Source organism: Hypomesus nipponensis, chromosome 1 (genome assembly GCF_054491055.1).
Source record: "Hypomesus nipponensis isolate SF chromosome 1, ASM5449105v1, whole genome shotgun sequence".
Taxonomy (NCBI): Eukaryota; Metazoa; Chordata; class Actinopteri; order Osmeriformes; family Osmeridae; genus Hypomesus; species Hypomesus nipponensis.
In genome coordinates, this window is record NC_140361.1 from 10,142,130 (window position 1) to 10,162,180 (window position 20,051).

The following is a 20,051-nucleotide window of genomic DNA, read 5'->3' on the forward strand; positions in this document are numbered from 1 at the left end:
GAAGAAGAGTGTTCCAGCTCTCTGACTATAACGCCCCCATTGTTAGTCAGCCTAGATAAGAGGCTCTGCCCGACATGAACAATGAGTGTGGGCTGCAGCTGTTTGTGTATAAACCAGTGTGTGTTCTCCATCAAAATAACACATTAATTGGCCCGATCAATTACCCAGTTTGACGTGCTTAACGTTTTAGGGGATGAGTGATTAGGGGCCCAGCGGTGTTCCCAACACACACACCTGCGTCGACAAGCTCTCGTCAGTGGCCCGTGACGGTCTAACCAGAGGCTACACCTCCACGCATAATTAGCCTTGGCAGCATGGCCAGGCATGGAGAGCAGATAGCTTGGTAATCTGATAGGAGGAGCGGAGAGAGAGAGAGACCCAGACGTGGACGGTGGCAGCTGTAATGTCCTCTCCTGGGGAATGTGGGTGTAAATGTACATGGCCGCAGCAATTACCGGATACATGAGGCTTGAATGGATGAAAAAAAAATTGCACGCTGTGGGAATGAATTCTGAACATGACAAACATGCCATTGTTGTTCAAATTATATCTTTCATTTACAGTCCTCCACAGGCTTTTGTTGGCTTGCTACGAACTTACAAAGAAGATGAATGCTGGAAAGGTGTGTTCCCATTCCACACTGCCATCTTGTCAATGCAGTTTAACACAACGTTGCATCACTGAAGGCAAAATGACCAAACAGAGAAGAAACTGTACTGTGTAGAAATAGCTCCTCAGGTGTGTTGAAAACCGCACAATAAAGCCTTCGACACAATTTCAGTCGTCTTAAACCCCTTCATCGGGTTTCTTGTTCTGTTGGTGTCCTCCTCCTGGCGTCCTCATGATGAGCGTCGTGTTTCGTCATCAGCGGCGAGGTGACGTGCGGCGTCTGCCCCAAATACCAGGAGAACGAGGTGTAGGCCGCGCCCCACATCCCATGACCCACTTCTCCTCCGCACAGGAACAATCAGGAGAACAGCCAAAGGGTGTCAGCGAGCGCAAGCTCCCACACACACACACACACACATCTACCACACACACAGACGTGTGAATAAACACATCCATCCACCCACTAACACGTGGGCGCACTCATACACACACACACACAAACACGTACACACAGATGAGACCCTCAGTGTGTCCCTGAGGACAGCCAGTGATCACAGCAGAGGAAACATTATCATCTGCTAGAGGCTAAATATAGGAGCTAAACACCAGAGCCCAGAGCCAGGCCCTCTAGATGTGTCGTGGCACCACCCCCGGGCCTCCTGTCCTCCTGTCTTCCTGTCCTCCGTTTGCTGCTACTGTTGCTGCTGCTGCTGCCCAGCCTCCACACGCATTGCACATCCTCAGCACTGACAGGAGAGCAAGGGCTGGCTTGAAGTCGTCTGTGTTGCATCACTTTGCCACCGTCCCTGGAGATCCTGAGGACCTGTGGAGCTCCAGCTGTGGGGGACCCGAACGCACGTGTTCCATGGGTCCCAGAGTGGTGAGGAACAGTTGAGGGAGGAAGGGAGGGGGGGGACGGGACGAGAGGTCACAGGAGAGGGGAGAGCAGGCCGACGCAGTCAGAAGTGGAAATGAAGTTAAGATGAGTGAGGGGGAGAAAGGAACTTTTCACTCACTTCTCCTTTGTATTTACCCTTCGAAAAAAGAGAGACCTAATAAAATATTTATCATTCCAGGCAAGCGCTGGTGTCAAGATGAATACGTCTACGACATTTAAAGCTTGAGAGGAGGAAGAGGAAGCAGATGAAAAGACGAGAGAGCAAGAGAAATAGAGAGGGAGAAAGAGTGTTGTGTATCACTGCATGTATGCCAATGAGTGGTGAGGGAGAGGGAGGGCTTGGAGACACCAGAAATCTGAGGCAATGCTGTGATAGAAAAAGAGAGGGGGGAAATAGGGGATGAAGGATGAAGAGGGGGGAGAGAAGAAGAAGGGAGGGGGAGACACAATAGGTAGAGAATTTTGTTTTAAAAAGTATACATTATAGTATTCGGGGGTGTGTGTGTGTGTGTATGTGTGAGTCAGAGAGACAGAAAGAGAGAGAGAGACAGAGAGAGAGACTGAGACAGAGAGAAACAGAGACAGAGAGAGAGAGAGAGAGAGAGAGAGAGAGAGAGAGAGAGAGAGAGAGAGAGAGAGAGAGAGAGAGAGAGAGAGAGAGAGAGAGAGAGAGAGAGAGAGAGAGAGAGGGTTGAGACAGAGATCTAGACAGACACAGAGAGACACGAAGGAGGTTTAGAATGCGTGGTAGCTGACCTCAAGAGCAAGCTTCTCAGCTTACAGTCTTTGAAATACAAAAAGGAGCCGTTCCACCAAGGAGACACGGCCCTGCAGTAGATACATCCTATCTCTGAAGGACCTCTCGATCATCAATACAAATATTCTCAGTGCAAAGAAAGAGACAGAAAGGGAGAATGAGAGAGACAGAGAGAGACAGAGACTCAGAGAGAGAGCAGCCCCAGTGTGACCAGTGAGGGGAGCAGCATCCACAGCCCAGTAGGCTGGGATGGTCTCAGTGAACGCAGAGCGTCTCCCTGACAGCCCTGAGCCTGAGCCAACGGGGCCAAAAGTTCAGGCCTCACCAGGGGGCCCGTCACATAGAAGCCTGCATTAGCCAGCTCATGCATGGCCCGGCACAAACACACACTGGCCGGCACGCACACAGAACACACTCCGGTACGCAGATACACATGCACACGTCGCGATGGAGGTTTGCTGTCCCTGTTGCGGTCACACTGGTGTTGGCCCGCCTCTTGGCTGTCACCAGCCTGTTTGTCTGTCACGCTCTGTGGTGAGCTCGGCTCGGGCCCCCCAGGGACAAGCTCGCTGACGTATCAGGGCAGTCTCCTTACCCGCCCACCCCCCCCCCAACCCTTAAGGACACATCTCCACATGACATGCCATGCCACTCTGTGTTGTCAAGGTTACGAGGTGATAGCTGAAGCACAGACACATACCTCATCCTCTGGGGGGGCGGGGGGGGGGCTGGGCTGTGAGGTGCGGGCGGGGTCCCAGGATGGAGCCAGTGGGAGGATTTGAAACATTTCCCTTCGGGTTTTGTAACTGTGTGGACCCATTAGACACAGATATCCAGCAGACGCATGTACACACACGCACAACCACACACGCACACACACACACGTGTAGGCACAACCACACACACTCGCTGTCTGGGTTGAAGGTGAAGCACTGCGAAATGACATAGTAACATTTCTTGATTTGACATTTGTCTGAGACCCATGGTCTTATACACAGTGACATGAAAACATGGCACCCGTTTCCAATTTACACAGCTGACTAGTCACCGAAACAATTCAGGTTAAGTGCTTTGCTCGAGGACAGAACAGCGTTATATCTCACCTGGGATTTCTAACGGCAACTTGCTAACAAGCTGTACAAGAGATCCTGTAGCCCTTATATTTCAAAACCAGGGATTTTTAACAGACATCAAAACAAAACACTTTTAAAAACAGGCTGTGAAATGCCAGAGTGCTGTTTGGAGTGAGTGTGTGTGTGTGTGTGTGTCCTTCTGGAGGCTTCTCCTCATTGCTCCCGCTGTGTGCTAATGATCAGCATATTAAATATTCAACTGCCTAGTGGAGTCTCTCTGTTCCACTCTGCCCACACAGGTCCTAGTGTAGGGACTCGTGTCACACACACACACACACACACACACTTCTGTTAGAGGCGGACGTACGTACACACACACACACACACATACCTGCACACACACTTATACCAACATACTTGAAACGTACAAGCTTTCCGCATATTCCTGAGATCACAAACAGCCACGAACATGCCAGAGTCCAATTTAGATTTCACATTTAACTGAACATACTGCTTCCCAACTCCCTTGATGTACAAAGTGGGAAATGTGGTTGGAGTGTGTCTGAGGCCGGCCAGGGCAGCAGGAGCCTTATCTGGGAGAGGGGAGCAGGGTTGTGTAATTATTTTCATTGGCTTTGATCTGTGCTGCCAGACATGTTGGTCTGCAGACACGTTGGTCTGCAGATACACCTGCTGCTGCTGGTCTAGCTGGCTGTCTGTGGCAGGTTAATGAGACCTGCAGGAGCACTACACACAGACGTGTCACTGACAAACACACACCCAGAGACACACACAGACACACACACATAGATACATACACACATGGGGGGAGTAAGGCCACCTATGTGCATGTAACACACTTTTTACTAGTATTTATTACAATTCTTGTTTCCACCTTCATACGGTATCTAATACACACAATGACACCATTTCACCCCTACTTCCCCTGGAAGCTACAGTGAGTCAGCTTTGAAAGTAACCCAGTAACTCAGTCTCCACAGATGTGCTGACTGTGTGAGTGAGCGGGGTTCACAGAGACAGCTATACAGACAGAGTGGCAGGGTCACATCAAATCAAGTGACCCTCACTTCCCTGCTGCCACCAATTCATACACCATGACACAAACACTCCACTTGCCTTCTCCATCTTCCCGACAACACGCTCACATATACTTCTGAAAAACATTCCTGCTCCAGGTCTTCATAAATACCATAATAAAACATACAAGGTCATTCATTGATTCATTGACATATTTTAAAGCTTCCTTCTGAAGTTGACAAGTTTTGAAGTTCTAATTATGGTTTATTGTGTCACCCACATCAAAGAATGTTACAAGTAACAATGATGGCTTCTCATAGGTAGAAACTGGAAAAAATTCAGCGAAAAGTAATTTCCCAGCTGGCCTTGACGTTCCTTTCAACACAGAGGACTTCAAGGCTGCCTATGTCTTTATTGGGCCGGCAGAGAGCTTTCAGTGCGGTGAAGCCCAGGATGAGCAATGAAGGGATGGCCAAGGCCACTCAGCAAGCACAGACACCAAACCACACGAGATTTGTCAACACCCTAGTCTGTGTTCTTACCTTCTGGTATTTTTAAAGATTGTCTAAAAAAAAATCAAAGGATGAACTTTGTTTTACAAACGCATGCACACACAGAAAACACACAGGAAGAGAGGTGTAGGAGTTGGTTACAGTTGTGGTAGTACTCTGTGTATGTGTGTATGCTTGCATGCAAAAGCATATGTAAGTACACTCTAGGAAATGCATTTGTCTGTATTTTTTGTATTTAGATCAGCACTGGGAAGAAACACAGAATGTATACCTTGCTTGTCCTGTTTCTCTCCTCCTCTCCCCCTCTACTTCTCTTTCTTCCTTTCCTTGTGTCTCTTCCTCTCCTTCTCTGTTTTTCTTTCCTACCCTCTGCTTGTCTCCTTCTCTCTCCTCCTCTCCTGCTCTCTCCTTCCGGCTGGGGAAAGTGTTGTGGTTAAACTGGAGATGTCTCTGAGGTGTCTAATGAGCTGACATGTCTGGGTCACATACAGTACTGGCTCAATGGCTACTGTGTTTATATGTGTGTGCGTGGGTGGGTGTGTATGGGTGTGTGCGTGGGTGTGTGTGTGTGTGTGAGTGTTTCTGTGTTGGCTTTAAACCAATCAAATGCACTCCTCCTCCAATCAACACTCTGTCAGCCTACTTTTTTTTTGTAACAAGGCAAACAAGACACATACACACACCTTACAGTAACACACACCAATGCAGTGTACCCTGAACTTTCCCTGGCACATCAGACTGCTGTTTTGTTGTACTGGAAAATATGCAATTAAGGCAAAAGACAGCTTGGCAGAGAAAGCCAGAGAGGGTCTAGACATGGAATAACAGGCCAGTAATGGTAGAACATGAGGTGTGCAAATGAGGCTTACTGTCAAAGCTGAGAGAATCTGTAAAGGCTCAGAGACTAAGCCCTCCCTTTTTGTTGTTATTAATAAGTGTGAAGTACACGCAGGATGGATGCACCCACAAACAGACACAGAGGCCCAGACTTTCAGACTGGTCGTCTCAACCACATGTCAACAAAGAAATTCCGTCCATTGAAGCGTTTTGAAAATTGAACATTTACCACAACACCTTAACACTTTTAGGAAGACATGTCAATCATGGAGTGGTAGGGAAGGGGTGAAGGAGTAAATGTGATGTGGGAAGGGGGTGGGGGAACATGCGGGGGGGGGGGGGTTGTAAGGCAGAGTTCAGAGCAGAACAGGAGGCCTCAGTACGATGGGATGGAGAGGACTTTTAACACCGGTGATGGATCCAGAGCGTGGAGGAAGAACAGCATGGGGGAGAGAATGAGCGTGGAGAGGAGAGAGAAGGATGGACAGAAAGCAGAGAGATAAAGAGATAGAGTACCAAAGAGAGGGCCGGGTCATGTTGGAGGAGTCAAGTGGCAGGAGGATTTCAATCCTCTTTTCTTTTTTTGTTGTGTCGGTGAACGTTTAAATTATTCACTCCTCCGCTTTGGAGCGCGGAGGGTGGGGGGGGGCAGTAGACTGTCTTGCGTGGCGGCTATAGCGTGAGCTGTGTCGTAACAGGACAGAGGAACACGACGAGCAGAGGAAAAAAATTAAAAGTGCATGAACCTCTGAACCCTGTCTGACTTCTCCTCACCATGATACCCAGGAGCGGCGGGCCAGTAGAGGAGCGACAGAGTCAGGGTCTGTATGCATGAAGACACACACGGGAAGTATAGAGGAGCAAGACTGGGGAGATAAGTGGAGGAAAGAGGAGAGGAGGAAGGGAGCGGGGTGGTCTATGCATCCCTCTCGGGGGGGATCTTGTCACATGTCTATCTGAGAATAGTATCGAGCTGGGAGTGAAGAGTGGGTTGCTGTCATACCAACCATCAATCTCCCCTCCCAGGTAAGCCTTAGTGACAGCCAACCAGTGTCTTATCAGGCATTATCAACACACAGCATGGAGATCACCTCCTCATCCAGCAGCTCTCAAACAATACCAGAAGATTGAGCAGGAGACAGACAAAGTAAATCTCCTGTGAAAGCCCTGGCGCCGGAAAGAGCTGCCAGGGGGAGTGCATGTAATTGCACAGGATGGAGATTGGAGCGCAAATGAAAAATAATGAGTGTCACAACAGAGGCTGACAGGTGGACTACAGCTGCATGAAGGGAACGTGATGGATGAGGAGAGGAGGGACGGGACGGGACGGGGGTATTGAGGAGGTAGATGGGTAAAAGAGGAGAGGGCCAGAGGGTGGTGTGACTAGGGGAGAAGGGGAGAGGGGGGGAGAGGTGATGGGGAGGGCTAGGTGAGTGACAGGGTGGGTGCTGTACGCTGCACGGAGGGCTGCTCTTGGGGCCCCGGAGCGTGTTCTGTTAAGTAAAGAGCCACGGCAACCAGAGCTTTTCAAATATTGATGGGGGAGCGATTCCCTCCATCACCTCACTGACACCGACGGGCCCAGCGGAGGGTCTCCCTGCTGGGATCCGCCCCACCTCCTGCCCCCACTGGCCACCTTTCACAGACCTCCAGGGCCCGGTAGCACTTCAGACAGGGCAAAGACCGGCCCTAGGAAACCAGAGGACCAGGGGTAGGTTATGGATGCTCCATGAAAAGTGAACGCTTACAAGATAGCTGTCATAAAACAGTTATCTGTTAGGCATACTGCTAATTAAAAAGGTACTAACACAGCGCCTGGACACAGCTCTACGTCTTCACTAGCCATCATCCCTCTTTCTCCATCTCGCTCTTGGTCTCTCTCTCCCAGTGGCCATCAGAAATGAATGAATTATAAATAGAAGGGTGCTCAATCCAACAGAATCAATACTAACCAGGTCAGAGTTAAGGAACGTTCCCTCGCACGCCATCTCCCCCTCTATCTTCCTCTCTGCCTCCCGCTCCATCTCTCGGTCTCGCTCTCCGAGTTAGCCTCGCAGGAGGAGGGATACATAACTCAGACTAGCCTCTCTCAGAATACTAAAGAGCCCGTAGAGAAACTCAGGCCTGTCTACTGCCAGCTCATTATGGTGTTAGTAGAGTGTTAGTAGGGGGCCTGGTTTACACTTGATGAGGGAGGAGGTACACCAAACACCACTAAAACTCTTCCGCCTCTGCCTTGTTCAGCTTTTACTGCAGCGGAGGACCCTTTAGTGGTGCCAACCATGCACACACACACAAGCACACACACACACAGCGGCCCATCCCATCACCTCTTTACTGACAGGCGGAGCGAGGGATTGGCTGTGGAGGAGTAATGTAGCTTGGCACGGAGCTGCCTCTATCCCACCACTTAGCCTCCCCTGACCAGGCCTTGGGGCTGGAAGGATGGAGAGACAGATGGATGGGTGGAGAAGGAGAGGTGGGCGATGTGGTAGGAGGAGACCAGAGGTGCATTGATGAGTCTCCACTGGGAATCTGGACTAGACAGAAGGTTCTCTCCACCCAAACATTTCTCTCCAAATCAGTCACGCCAAGCGAACAAGCAGGCTGTACGCCCCCTCCCCGACCGCCCTCTTCTTTTTTCCCTCCCTCTCTCCCTCCGCCACAGTCCCGGGCCACAGAAGCCTCTTCACACACACCTGCTGGGTGAACATGGCCCACACACACCCCGGCACATGCATATTTCATAGGGTCAATCACAAGGAGGAGGACCCCCCTGCTCTCGGTCTGTGTGTGTAGTTCCGTGTGTGTTTAGTTCCGTATGTGTGTAGTTCCGTGTGTGCACATGTGTGTGTAAGCACCCATGGGAGGGAGGCCCGCTTGTTTTAAGGATTTACGTCTGAAAAATGCCATCTGGTCTTCAGTTCTCTCAGTGTTCCTCGAGTCCTCGCCACATCCAAACCAAAAACAATGCGTTTCTCCCCAGAGACTGGATCAGAGCCAATGGATAACCCCATGTGACAGAGACTGGACCAGAGCCAATGGATAACCCCATGTGACAGAGACTGGACCAGAACCAATGGATAACCCCATGTGACAGAGACTGGACCAGAACCAATGGATAACCCCATGTGACAGAGACTGGACCAGAACCAATGGATAACCCCATGTGACAGAGACTGGACCAGAACCAAAGGATAACCCCATGTGACAGTGACTGGATCAGAGCCAAGGATAACCCCATGTGACAGAGCCTGGACCAGAGCCAACGATAACCCCATGTGACAGAGACTGAGCTCCATTCAAACCTGCAATGTCAGAGTTGTAATGATCATGTTATGGAGAAGTGAATTAGCCACCGTAGGCTTGGGCCTCTCACATGTATGATCTCTTTGTGTTCCTGCTGCAGTCTGTGACCTGGCATGATGGTTCTGTTTGCCTGACTGACTGCATGTGTTGCATAAGCTCTTTAATATTGCATGGGGCCAGGATGAAAAATACATCTCCTTGAACTTTAAATGCATGGATGGAGAGAGAGAAGGAGAGGGTAGGAGAGAGGTGAACAGTTGAACACTGATGTGAACAATCAGAAGAAGCCACAAGGTAAATGGAAGCTGGATAGGGTTACACTTCACACTTAACACTAGAAGCAGCTAACGTAGGCCCTTCAAGAGATGCCATGCAGCTTATATAATAAACTGCTGTCCAGGTGAGCAACAGTAAACCCAAAAATATTGTTGGAAATTAAATCCATCCAAAGTTAGTTGCCATGTCTATGCAACCGCTACTTAATAAAATCACACAAAGATAATGCTTGTGTTTATGAAACTTGGATCAGGACTGGAATCTGAAAGTTTTATGAGTAGAATGACTTAGACAAGATAGTCAGAGACAGATGAAGACAGACAGACACAGAGGGGGACACCATAAGGCTGCCCAAGAAGCCAGCCTGAAACTTGATAAACAAAACTAAAAAAGACTAAAAATAATCCTCATTCGCAAAAAAAAAAAAAAAACCTTAGCCATGTCATGCAAAAAAGCTATAAAACGAGAGATATGTCTCTACATTCACAACAAATGTAATCTCAGAGATTGACCTTGATTAAAGAGTTCCACAAAAGCGGCGGCAATTATTTTGAAAACTCTTCAACTTGAATCCTGAGAATCCAAATCATTCAACAGCAATTAGCCCCCGAAAAATATGTGTTGGCACCAAAAAAAGTGAATGTTTTCTCTTCTCTCTTCCCTCCATCCTCCCCTCCCCCCTCTCCACCCAGTCCCAGGTCCCTGTCGATGTGTCAGTGATCAGACAGCAGAACCCAGGCCCCCCTCTCAGCTGGAGGCGGCTAGGGCTGTCAGCAGCCATCGCTCTGTTTGATGATCCCATTTCAAATGACACTTTGATGGGAACGCTCCGCACAGTTTGTTTACCCTCCATGATGAAATCCAGTGAGGGAGACATGTAAGAGAGCACATCATTAAACTGGGGCTACAAAATGGAAAGGGGGCCACGCTGGCCCTAAACCTCATAATGACAACTTTAGCAGTCACAGTGGTCCAAACGGCCTCAAACATGGAGAACAGGTAACGTTGGCGTCCAGAAGAAGCCATGGCTATGTGCGTTTGAAGGGAAAAACACCCACAGTTGGGCTTTTGGGTATGGATGCAGAATCGTTCTTCTGCTCTTTGTGAACAGACTTGTTGCAATGACACAAAACAAGTCTGTGGTCTGCTTTGGGAGAGATCAGTCTAGAAAACTGAGCAGTTAGAGCAGGTATGGCCTCTTGAGAAGCGAGCAGGTAGAAGGTCAGGTCAGAACTGAAGGAGGATCCTGGCAGTCGCACAGGAGGTGAGCTGCCCACCCAGGGGCAGGACTGAGAGAGCCTAGCAGGGGGGGATAGATGGAGTGTCTGCTGGAACTGACACCACTGTCTCTCAGCATTATCAGATGACGGAAGGAGCACAAAACCACTTTGCACCTCATTTTTGTGTGAGAGTGTGTATGTGAGGGACACAGAGAGAGAAAGGCAGGCAGGCAGGAAGGGAGGCACAGACAGCCAGACAGACATACAGACAGACAAGCAGGCAGGCAGGCAGGCAGGCAGGCAGGCAGGCAGGCAGGCAGGCAGGCAGGCAGGCAGGCAGGCAAAGCACACTGAGACAAAGTTATATGAAAACCTCAAATTTGTGTGACTTTTTTGACAGATAATTTCCAAGACAACCTTTAGTCCTTCCCTCCCCTCAACCTGCCTTTCCAGACTGCTATTCCTGATGCCACAGGTCTGTCCACACAGAATGTCACAGGGACTCGACTTTATCTCGGTGGAGGAAACAGCCTTTTGTCTGCCATACTTCCAGTGAGGCAGAGCCAATATGGCACTCCCTCACGCAAATGAAAGTCTCAGAGAGTTGTTTTTTTTCTTTCTTTCTGGGGTGATAATTCTGCTATTGAAGATATTCAGAGCCACAGTTGAAATAATATGCAAATAATCTCCCCCATGCAGAGTACACTGGCTGTCTCACTATCAGCATGGAGACAGACGCTGCATCGGGGCGCCAGTCTGGTCAAATCAAAAGAAGACATGATTAAAAACAGCAAGTAAGTAGTAGTAAGAAAAGCATGCAACAACAGGCGCATTCAAACAGCATCTCTGCTGGGAAGGAAACGCTCAGGCCCTCCCATGGTGATCTACACTGCAGTGTAAATACAACTTAATAGTGGCGGAAGACAATAGGCTGGAAACTCCATCTTTCATGGGTGAAAATGAATATGTGTCAAGGTGGGTTGACACATGAGAGCAGAATCGGTGCTGAGGTACCCACAGTTGAGCTATGAAGCCATTTCACAGAAACATTTAGAGTTTGTGCCCACTACCTCCTGGGACTCAATTATGATGCACACAGCCTTGACTTACCCTATATCTCCTTGATTCTACACAAGTGGGCCTGTCACCAGACCCTAGCACACACCCTCTTGACTAATAATATGTCTCTTGGTCCAGCATGTGGCCCACTAGACTCAGCGAGTTCCAAATCTATTCATAAACCTGATCAGCCAAATTGTGCTCTGCTCTATGGCCCTGTTGTTTGACTGCTGGTTACAGAGACACACACTCCAGATAGGTATGGTAGTTCCAATAAGCCCTTTCTAATACAGCCTGGGCCTCTGTGGCTCAATCCCTCCCCTTGGTACCATAAAGTGTCCCAGACAGACAGAGCACAGCTAGGATTACACAACTCTAATAAGTATATCTCCCTCAAACGTTGGCAAAGCCAGCGGTGCGCTATAGAGAACAGAGGAATCTCATTACAGCAGAGCAAATAAGAGAGGCATAAAAATAAAACACGACAATTAGGTTAAAGACTAATTACAAGTTGATAGAGAAAGAAGTGGTAATGGCTAGTAGCTTATAAACCATCTCGTCAAGTAAACGACGCACGAAGAAGCCCATTGGAGACGACGGCGCATGCATGCTTCTGCTTCTACCCATCATTAGGATATTAGATTAGCCCCAGGCGGCGAGTAAACAAGTCGAGACGGCTGGCGGAGGCGGGCGTGCACACTCCACTAGTCCTCACCCTTATTGGGTTACTCTGGGAAACTTCCAATGAAAACAAAATGAATCCTCTGAGAGAGAGAGGCAGGGGATTATTAAAGCAGATTGGATGGTGAACGGAGCGGTTGAGCTCAGCGAGGGAGCAGGGAGAGAGAGTCGGAGGCCCGTTCAGGCCAGACGCCTTGAGCACTCAAGATCGAGCGGATGGCTAACGAGCAGGAGACGAGGATCTGACAGCGGTGAGGGGCAGGGCTCGGACTTTGATTATTGGCTGTTGGATGGAGGGCCAGCATCATCCACCTCCCGCCACACCTCATTTGGGTTACTGCCACAGCAACTGTCCGTTCAGCACTATCGAAGACAAACGAGGGCGCGCTCGTTCTCAAGGTCAACCCCCATCTCCGCAAGGGCCATGGGGGGGTCCGGCATTCTAATTCCTAATACACTTAGAGTAATTAAAACCTATCTAGAAGAGCAAGGAAAGTCGATATAGCTTTTTTTTTGGTGCTAATGAGATGCTAATTTGCTGGCCTGCAAGGAATGAGGTTTGGTGGGATTCAAGGACAGGATCGAGATTTATTCGTTTTTTCTGGAGAGCTCGTTTAAAACGTTCGCTCTCCCGCTTGTCATCTTGACAGCTCCAATATAGGTCTCCTCAGACAAATTCAGAAAGTTTATTGTGTATGTGCAGCACACTCCAGGTCGCTGAGTGAGTTGATAAAAACGAAACTGATATGAGTGTCCTTCCAACTCTCCAAAGCCCCTAGGAGCTGCCTCGCCTCTGTGGGTGAGCTTGTCTTGGGAGTGGGTAGAGGGTGCTTCCCTACCTTGCAGCTCGGAGTGAAGCTTGTTACAAAGCCAAGTCAGGCCTGTTTGTGCAGACCCTACTGCGCTGGCACTCTTTGGACATTCCAGGGGTGCTGGCTGTCCTACTTTCAGGCACAGCATTGGAACTCCAAGCTCACGCCCATTGCCACTTGCTCTCTGTGCTTATTGCACAAAGAGTTGCAAGCAATCCAGCCAGCCCACTCATATATACCCACTATCCCTGACTCCAGTCCCCTCATGTTTATTAATTGGGTATTTGGACTTCGAAGTGACTCTCCTCTGGATGACCATGGTGGGTCTGCTGGATCCCTCAGGATGCCAGCTTCTCACCAGGGTGCAGGGAGGCAATGGTGTGTAATGAAACTGCAAAGACAGTGATGCAGCTCCCGCTCCGTGGGGTTTGTGGACCAGGGCCGAGGGAAGCTTGTCGGAGAGTGTGCTGTTTACAGTCCTCTCTGTAATCACTCATCAATAAACCATCATGCAGAGGAACACATTAGAGGGTGATCACGGACAATCAATATCTCGAGTCTTTCACGGAGCAGGGATAGGAAAGAGTGTTAGTTCCAATTTGAAAGAACCTTCTTCCCGTGTATCCATCAGTTTCTTTTTTAAGCCAAGAGTTGTGGTGAGTGCTTCATCCTTCGTGTCTCTGCACTGGAGCACACATCACCGTTGGACTGACAGGAATTAGAGGTGCCAGTCATCCTGACAGACACAGCTAAAATGTCTACACTGATGAGCTCTTTAGTGAAGCACAGCAACTCTACCTCTAGCAGAGCTGCACAGCTCAAGTCATCATCCCACCTCGACGCTGCACCGCAACAACAACTCAAATCTATATATTGAATCAAAAGAAGTACAATCGCACTTTGAAATTCATGGTAATGACGGATGCCAATATTCTCATCAGAAATATCTTGCTCTATGATTGAGAAATTATATTCTAAGCATGCCCAAAACACCATCTTTTATTTCAAAGATTATATTTCAAGATGAGGAACCTAAGAAGATTCTAATTTTCAGACTAAATTGCCCACATCAGGCTTCTCACATAGAAGCAATCAAGTAAAATGAGAGGAAACAGTATTAGGAATGGGGCTAATGTGAGCCAATGTGAATTCTGAGGTTCTGTGTATGCCTCATCAATTCCTAATGTATCAAATAACTATTATTAGAGTTTGGCATCACTAAAAACCTAGAAATGACTAAATACCTGTTAGCAATGGATATGCCAGGTCTTCCAACTAATGTCTTACAAGAGATGAGAAGACACACACTTTAGTCATACTCCTCCGCTAAAAATAATAGTTTACTGAAACATCAAAACTCAAAAGGACTGACAGATGGGGGAAATTACTTTTGCTATTGTTTGGCAAGTTGACATCAAAGGGCTACAACCTCTGCAGCACTCAGGGGTATGAGAGAGAGGAGCAGTGATAGAGGCAGGTGGAGATGGAGAGAGGGGAGGAGAGAGAGAGAGAGAGAGAGAGAGAGAGAGAGAGAGAGAGAGAGAGAGAGGGAGAGAGGGAGGGAGAAAGAGGACGGGTGGAGGGATAGAGACTGGGAGATGGTAGACGGAGGAGAGCAGAGGGGAAGCCCTTTGATCTGTGGCAGAAGAGAGCTCAAAAGAACAAAAGAGAAGAAGAAGAGCAGAGAAGATTGCAAACAAGGCATGGACTCAATTCCCAATAGAAGAGAGAGACAAAGACGGAGGGAGATAAAAAAAAAAGGGGGGGGGGAGTGAGAAAGAAAGAGAGAGAAGAGAAGAGAGAAAAAAGAAAGACAAGACCAGGATTTTAAAGGGATCTCAGTCTGCGAGTTGTTTAGGGAGTTCTTACATGTCCTATGCTAAAGTAATTAGCATCGAGCCCCTTCTAGGAAACTGCAGCCAAACCACAGTGTCTGTCTTCAATCACGTCCGTGTGTAGCAACCGAATCAGACAAACCCTCTCATCCCTAATGAAACATCACGTTTTAACTGGCGTGTCAGAATGCATGTTTTGAGACCTGAGCGTGGAACAACTGCAGCAATCGGTCCTATGGGTCGACATCATCTCTCTGTCTATCTACCTATGTGCAGTCAGCAAAATGAAACACTTTGTATGCAGCGAAGCACCCTAACGAACCACACATTTGTGAATACCTTATAGCTGTATACATATGTAAAGCTGACTTAAGTGTACTCATCTGCAACACTGATAGTACGGTAGCAAACCTACAGAATAATTTAATGCTGCAAATGGAATCAAATCAGTTTGTTCCAGATGCAGACAGTGGAGATGTGGCTCACCCTGGAAGAGAGCTGCATTGTGGATGATGAGGAGCTTGAGCTGGGCGCTGGCAGCCTGCAGGCCGGCCTCCATGTTCTGACGAGCAGCCACCTGGTAGCGCTCTTCCATCCGCTTGGAGCAGCAGCTCGGGCCCCGGGGCTGACACACCTGCAGGTCCGCACCTGGCCACCAGGGGGAGAGAGACAAAGTCAGAGTTAGAAGCAGGCCAGTCGATTAAAGGGATAATTTAATCAAGATACCATTTCAGGGAGTAAAGAGGGTGATCACTTTCTCTTGTGTATAATTACAATATCTTGCCCTCTAGATAATACATTCAGAAATCAGTCTGTAAACCATGTAAATAAGTAGCTAGTTTTTGCTTAAACAACTTCTTGACTTGCAAGAGTTATTTTATAGTCATTGAGTGAGGTCTCAGATCTATTAACTCAGAGGAAATTGTTCAAACATAATGTAAATGTGAAACATAAATACACAATGAACCACGCTATTATGTTTTTCCCTTTCATGGTAGAAAAGCTTGATCACTTGAACTGACACAGAGCACTCTTTCAGAGGTCAAGAAATCTAAGGAATGAGAGCTGTTTGTCACCCATGTTGAAAAGCTGTTTATTACCTTCAGTAAGGATAAGAACAGACAGGCATCTGGAAAACGACAATAACTGTCACGGGATCGTGCAATTATTGGTTTGAAATGTACAAAAACATCACTGAAGTCACCCTTACGCCAACCTCTGCTTTCAACCTGATCACTGGCTTTGAAGGTTGCTTTTACAGAAAAAAAATACAGTAATTGGATTCCTAAAAACTCTTTTGAAAAGTGAAAATGCGAGGTATTCAAAAAATAAATTAAATTTACACGAATGCTGCGATTTGCCCTGTATAGGTCTGCTTAGATCAAAAAAGCACTGACCAGAAGACAACATTTTTATAAAGTTACTGAAAAGAAAATATTGATTTTGAGGCCAAGGTAAAGGATACGGTGAAAAGTATCTCCGGCACTAGGTTATTCAATGGAATACAAAATAAAAATATTTTGAATATGCTACAGTGAACAATCATTCCATGTAGCAAGTAATGTTCATTAATAAATCACAAATAGGTTTTATATCTTTTAAGCATTACATAAATATATACTAAGGCCAGGTATGTAAAAAAAAGAAAAGTGCCCTAACGATAAACATTTCAGATTTAGTTTCAGTCAAAATATTTATGACAATAAAAATAGGTGCTTTGGAAGATGTTTTCCTCAACATGACATCAGTATTTCCAGTTGATTCCCATATCCGTCCCTTGAAAGCAGTACAAAGACAGACGTAAACGGGGCACACAACCATCCGAGGTTAAAATACAAATGGGAATTCAACAGACACACGTCTCTGAGGTGTTGTTACATGTCATGTAAAAACAATCCACCAAAAAATCTGAATATTAATCAGCCTAGGAGAGATGACTAGTCGAGATGATCCAGCCCACTGAGAGGCTAACAGTGGATGACACTGGGTGGATGAATAGCAAGGTAAACAAACATCAGGAGAGCCCCTGTGCTCCCACTCCAGATAACAAGAGAGGAGGAGGCTGGGGAGGAGGAGAAGGGATAGGAGGAGGAGTGTGATGAATGTAGAGAAGAGAGGAATAGAGCGAGGTTTGAGCGTGGATGGTGGTACGGCATACAGATCTGTGTCTGTCTGGAGACAAGAGGAAGGGATTGTGGAACAGATAGATGCTGCACTTAAGATAGATCAGTCGGGTGAAATCCACTCTGCCTTGAGGGAACGCACAAACAGCAGCGGAGGTTTTGGTGGTGGATAGTTCCATTCTCATTCAGAGTGAAGAAGTAAACAGCTCCATCAGAACATTTTGTCAGCAATCATTTTCCCCTGCGCATGTGAACACATCATCATCATCTAAATGTACAGGAGGCCTCTAAAGTTCAGGCAGCAACAAAGACAAAACACATCAATAAATTGGAAAAGTAGAACCACCCATGAAGCAGACAAAGTAAGACATGAATTGAACACTGGACATAAACATGCACAAACTGCATCCTCAAGATGGCCGTAGTCACAGACAAACAAGACTTGACTTGAGTGAAGTGCCAATATATCAATCACGCACTACCTTCTCTATGCATCCTGACATACTTAATATCTTAAATCAATACCTACAAAGCACTCCTGGCAGATAAGATCAAGTTAATTTCAGACTGCAGGGGCAAAATGATTAAGCTGTCAATACCACCCAATGTGTTAAGCGCACGCAAAGGAGAGGTGGAGACAAAAGGATTTAGCAATTATCTTCCGCAAAGCAGACAGTTTCATCTGCACGTCTACCGTTTTGCCAGATGATGAATGTATTTCATTACACCCATTCAGAGCGGTGAGGATTAAGTAAAGTACTCAGGGTGGAAATGATTCCCCAGAGTTACGAAAACAAAAATGACAGTTTCTAAATAAAGCCCTCTCACTGACAGGTAGGCCGCTTGGGAATAACATCCGTCCGCCTTCTCTCCTGTGCTCTGCTCGCAGTGCTCCTCCTCCTCCATCCCTTCATTCTCTCTCTCTCACAGGCATCTCACACACTTCTGCTCTATGCGCTAGTTTGCTTCCATCCTGCATTGAGCTCCAGGCCTGTCAGATCATCCAGTGGTTCATCATCGGCGAGACAGTCCATCCAGGTGTCCTGTGGGCTCAACGGTGGAAAGTGGAAACGGGACGTACATCTGACTGTGTAATAGATCATGAACTGTAGAAAAGCACTGTTTTGGATGTTCCTTTCCTCCTTCAAGATCAAGTGTAGTTCAGGTTATATTAGGCTACTACCCTCAATCAATACTCTGATGTTGATCAGGTTACTTGATTATACTAAATTATATTAATACTAGTGATTTGTAAGGTTTGCAAAACTATGAATTATTATCATTCTGTATTATTATTATTATCTATCATTCAGATAAATAATAAACTTCTGTTCTGGTCTCTCTTCATGCCCCCAGTGAAGTTAAATGTACTCTCCAGCCTTCTCCCCCTGTCCACAGTCCTCAGTCCCGAGGCCCTAGTCTGTGCGGCCCAGAGTGGAGCTGAACATGACAGCTCCAGCAGGGCCTCGGTCAGGGCTGTGTACACAGTCAGCACAGTCCCCCCCCTTTATCTTTAACAAGCTCTGAGACTCCAAGCCGGGGGACAGGGAGGGAGCAAACAAACTTGTATGCTTCTCAGCGCCAATTAGAAAGCTATCAGTATGCAAGTTTAATGATGGTGTCTGAGGGGGAGAAGAAACAACTTGTGGTAAGATATAGAATATGTTAAAGGATCTTCATTAAGAGTATGAATTATAAATCAACAACCAGTGTTGGTTTGAGCCTTGGGGAGTCAGTGAAGCTCTCTCCGGGCCAAAATAAGCCACTGACACTTTGCAGAGACAATAATGCATAAATGAAACAAAAATCATTTGATATTCATCTGGGAAAATCATCTTTGGTAACAAGGGATTATGCTCAAGTAGTAAATATTGTTAAAGTTATTCTTCTCGTAATACATCAAGTTGACCTACTTAAATCTATTGGTACACATGATCTAACAGACCTATTGGCTGAATGGAAAGTGAAACAAACAGTATTTGAATGTAAACAAAGGAATCCTCTGACTTCTTCAAAGCTTACAAAACTATACAATACCACCTCATTAGAGTTTAGACATCAGCCACAAGAGATTTGATGCATTCAAATCATTGCCGAAACTGTTTAAAAGCAACAGTTTGTATAATTACACTGAAGAGACCATGGCGTTGCGTCAGAGTAATTCAGTCTATTAGTTGTGCCATGTGTCGTCTGAAAGGGAGGAATGTTGACCATTGTTGTTCTGTCTCCTGGTTCGTTTGCATTGAAAACTCTTTATCTGGCGACATCATTCCTGGTCAGTGTTCATCTATCTCTGGGAACCCATGACAGCATGTCGCATTGCTGACCTGACCCCATCACTAATTGCTGAGGGGTCAGCATCTGGCAAGGCTATAGCTGTTATCTGACAAATAAGATCTAATGTGGTGCCACATCTCCAGCTAGCAACTGCATCAGCAAGGAGAAAGCCAACCAACCCGCTGTAAGATATGCACACTCCTCCAATCAGTTAGGAGTGACTGTCACCTCAAGAACCAGGTCTGTTATCATCAGTTAGAGGACATGAAAGGCCCCTGAAAGGTGTTCAGCCATGTGCAAGCCCTCCCTCTCAATCAGTAAGTGGACTTTGTCTCCACTTCAGCTCTTGTACATCCTCGGGTGAGTCGAAGATGTTGGAGAGGTGCCTCTTGTGACAAGAGACCCTGACATGTTACTATTAAGAGTTGACAACCAGCTTTTTGGGGGGCTTTCAGGCAAGCGGCTACACCCATACTGGAGACAAGAGCTGTTCTCCCTCAGAAATATTTTCATCTTTAACTCTCAGAACAGTTGGGGATCTGCAGTGCCAACAAAATGCTGGTGGAGAAGCAGACATTTCTGCTGGCTGTTTGGTGTTCCTCCCCCTGGCACCACATGTAGCCCTATTAGAATCCTATTAAAATTCAGTCTTCTGCCTTTCTGCAGCCATCTCTGAATAAGCCACCTTCTCCCAACAGATACTGTGCCTCTATAGACCCCTGGGAGACGCATCTC

The 20,051-nt window shown here is 47.1% G+C and overlaps 1 protein-coding gene across 1 annotated transcript in view; it reads right to left on the reverse strand.

Moving 5' to 3' along the window:
- Positions 1-20,051, reverse strand: part of gpc3 (glypican 3) — a 66,105-nt gene that overhangs the window by 43,405 nt on the left and 2,649 nt on the right. The window contains exon 2 of the mRNA XM_084699072.1: positions 15,403-15,564. Coding sequence (XP_084555198.1) covers positions 15,403-15,564 — 162 coding nt within the window. The remainder of the gene's footprint in view (positions 1-15,402; positions 15,565-20,051) is intronic.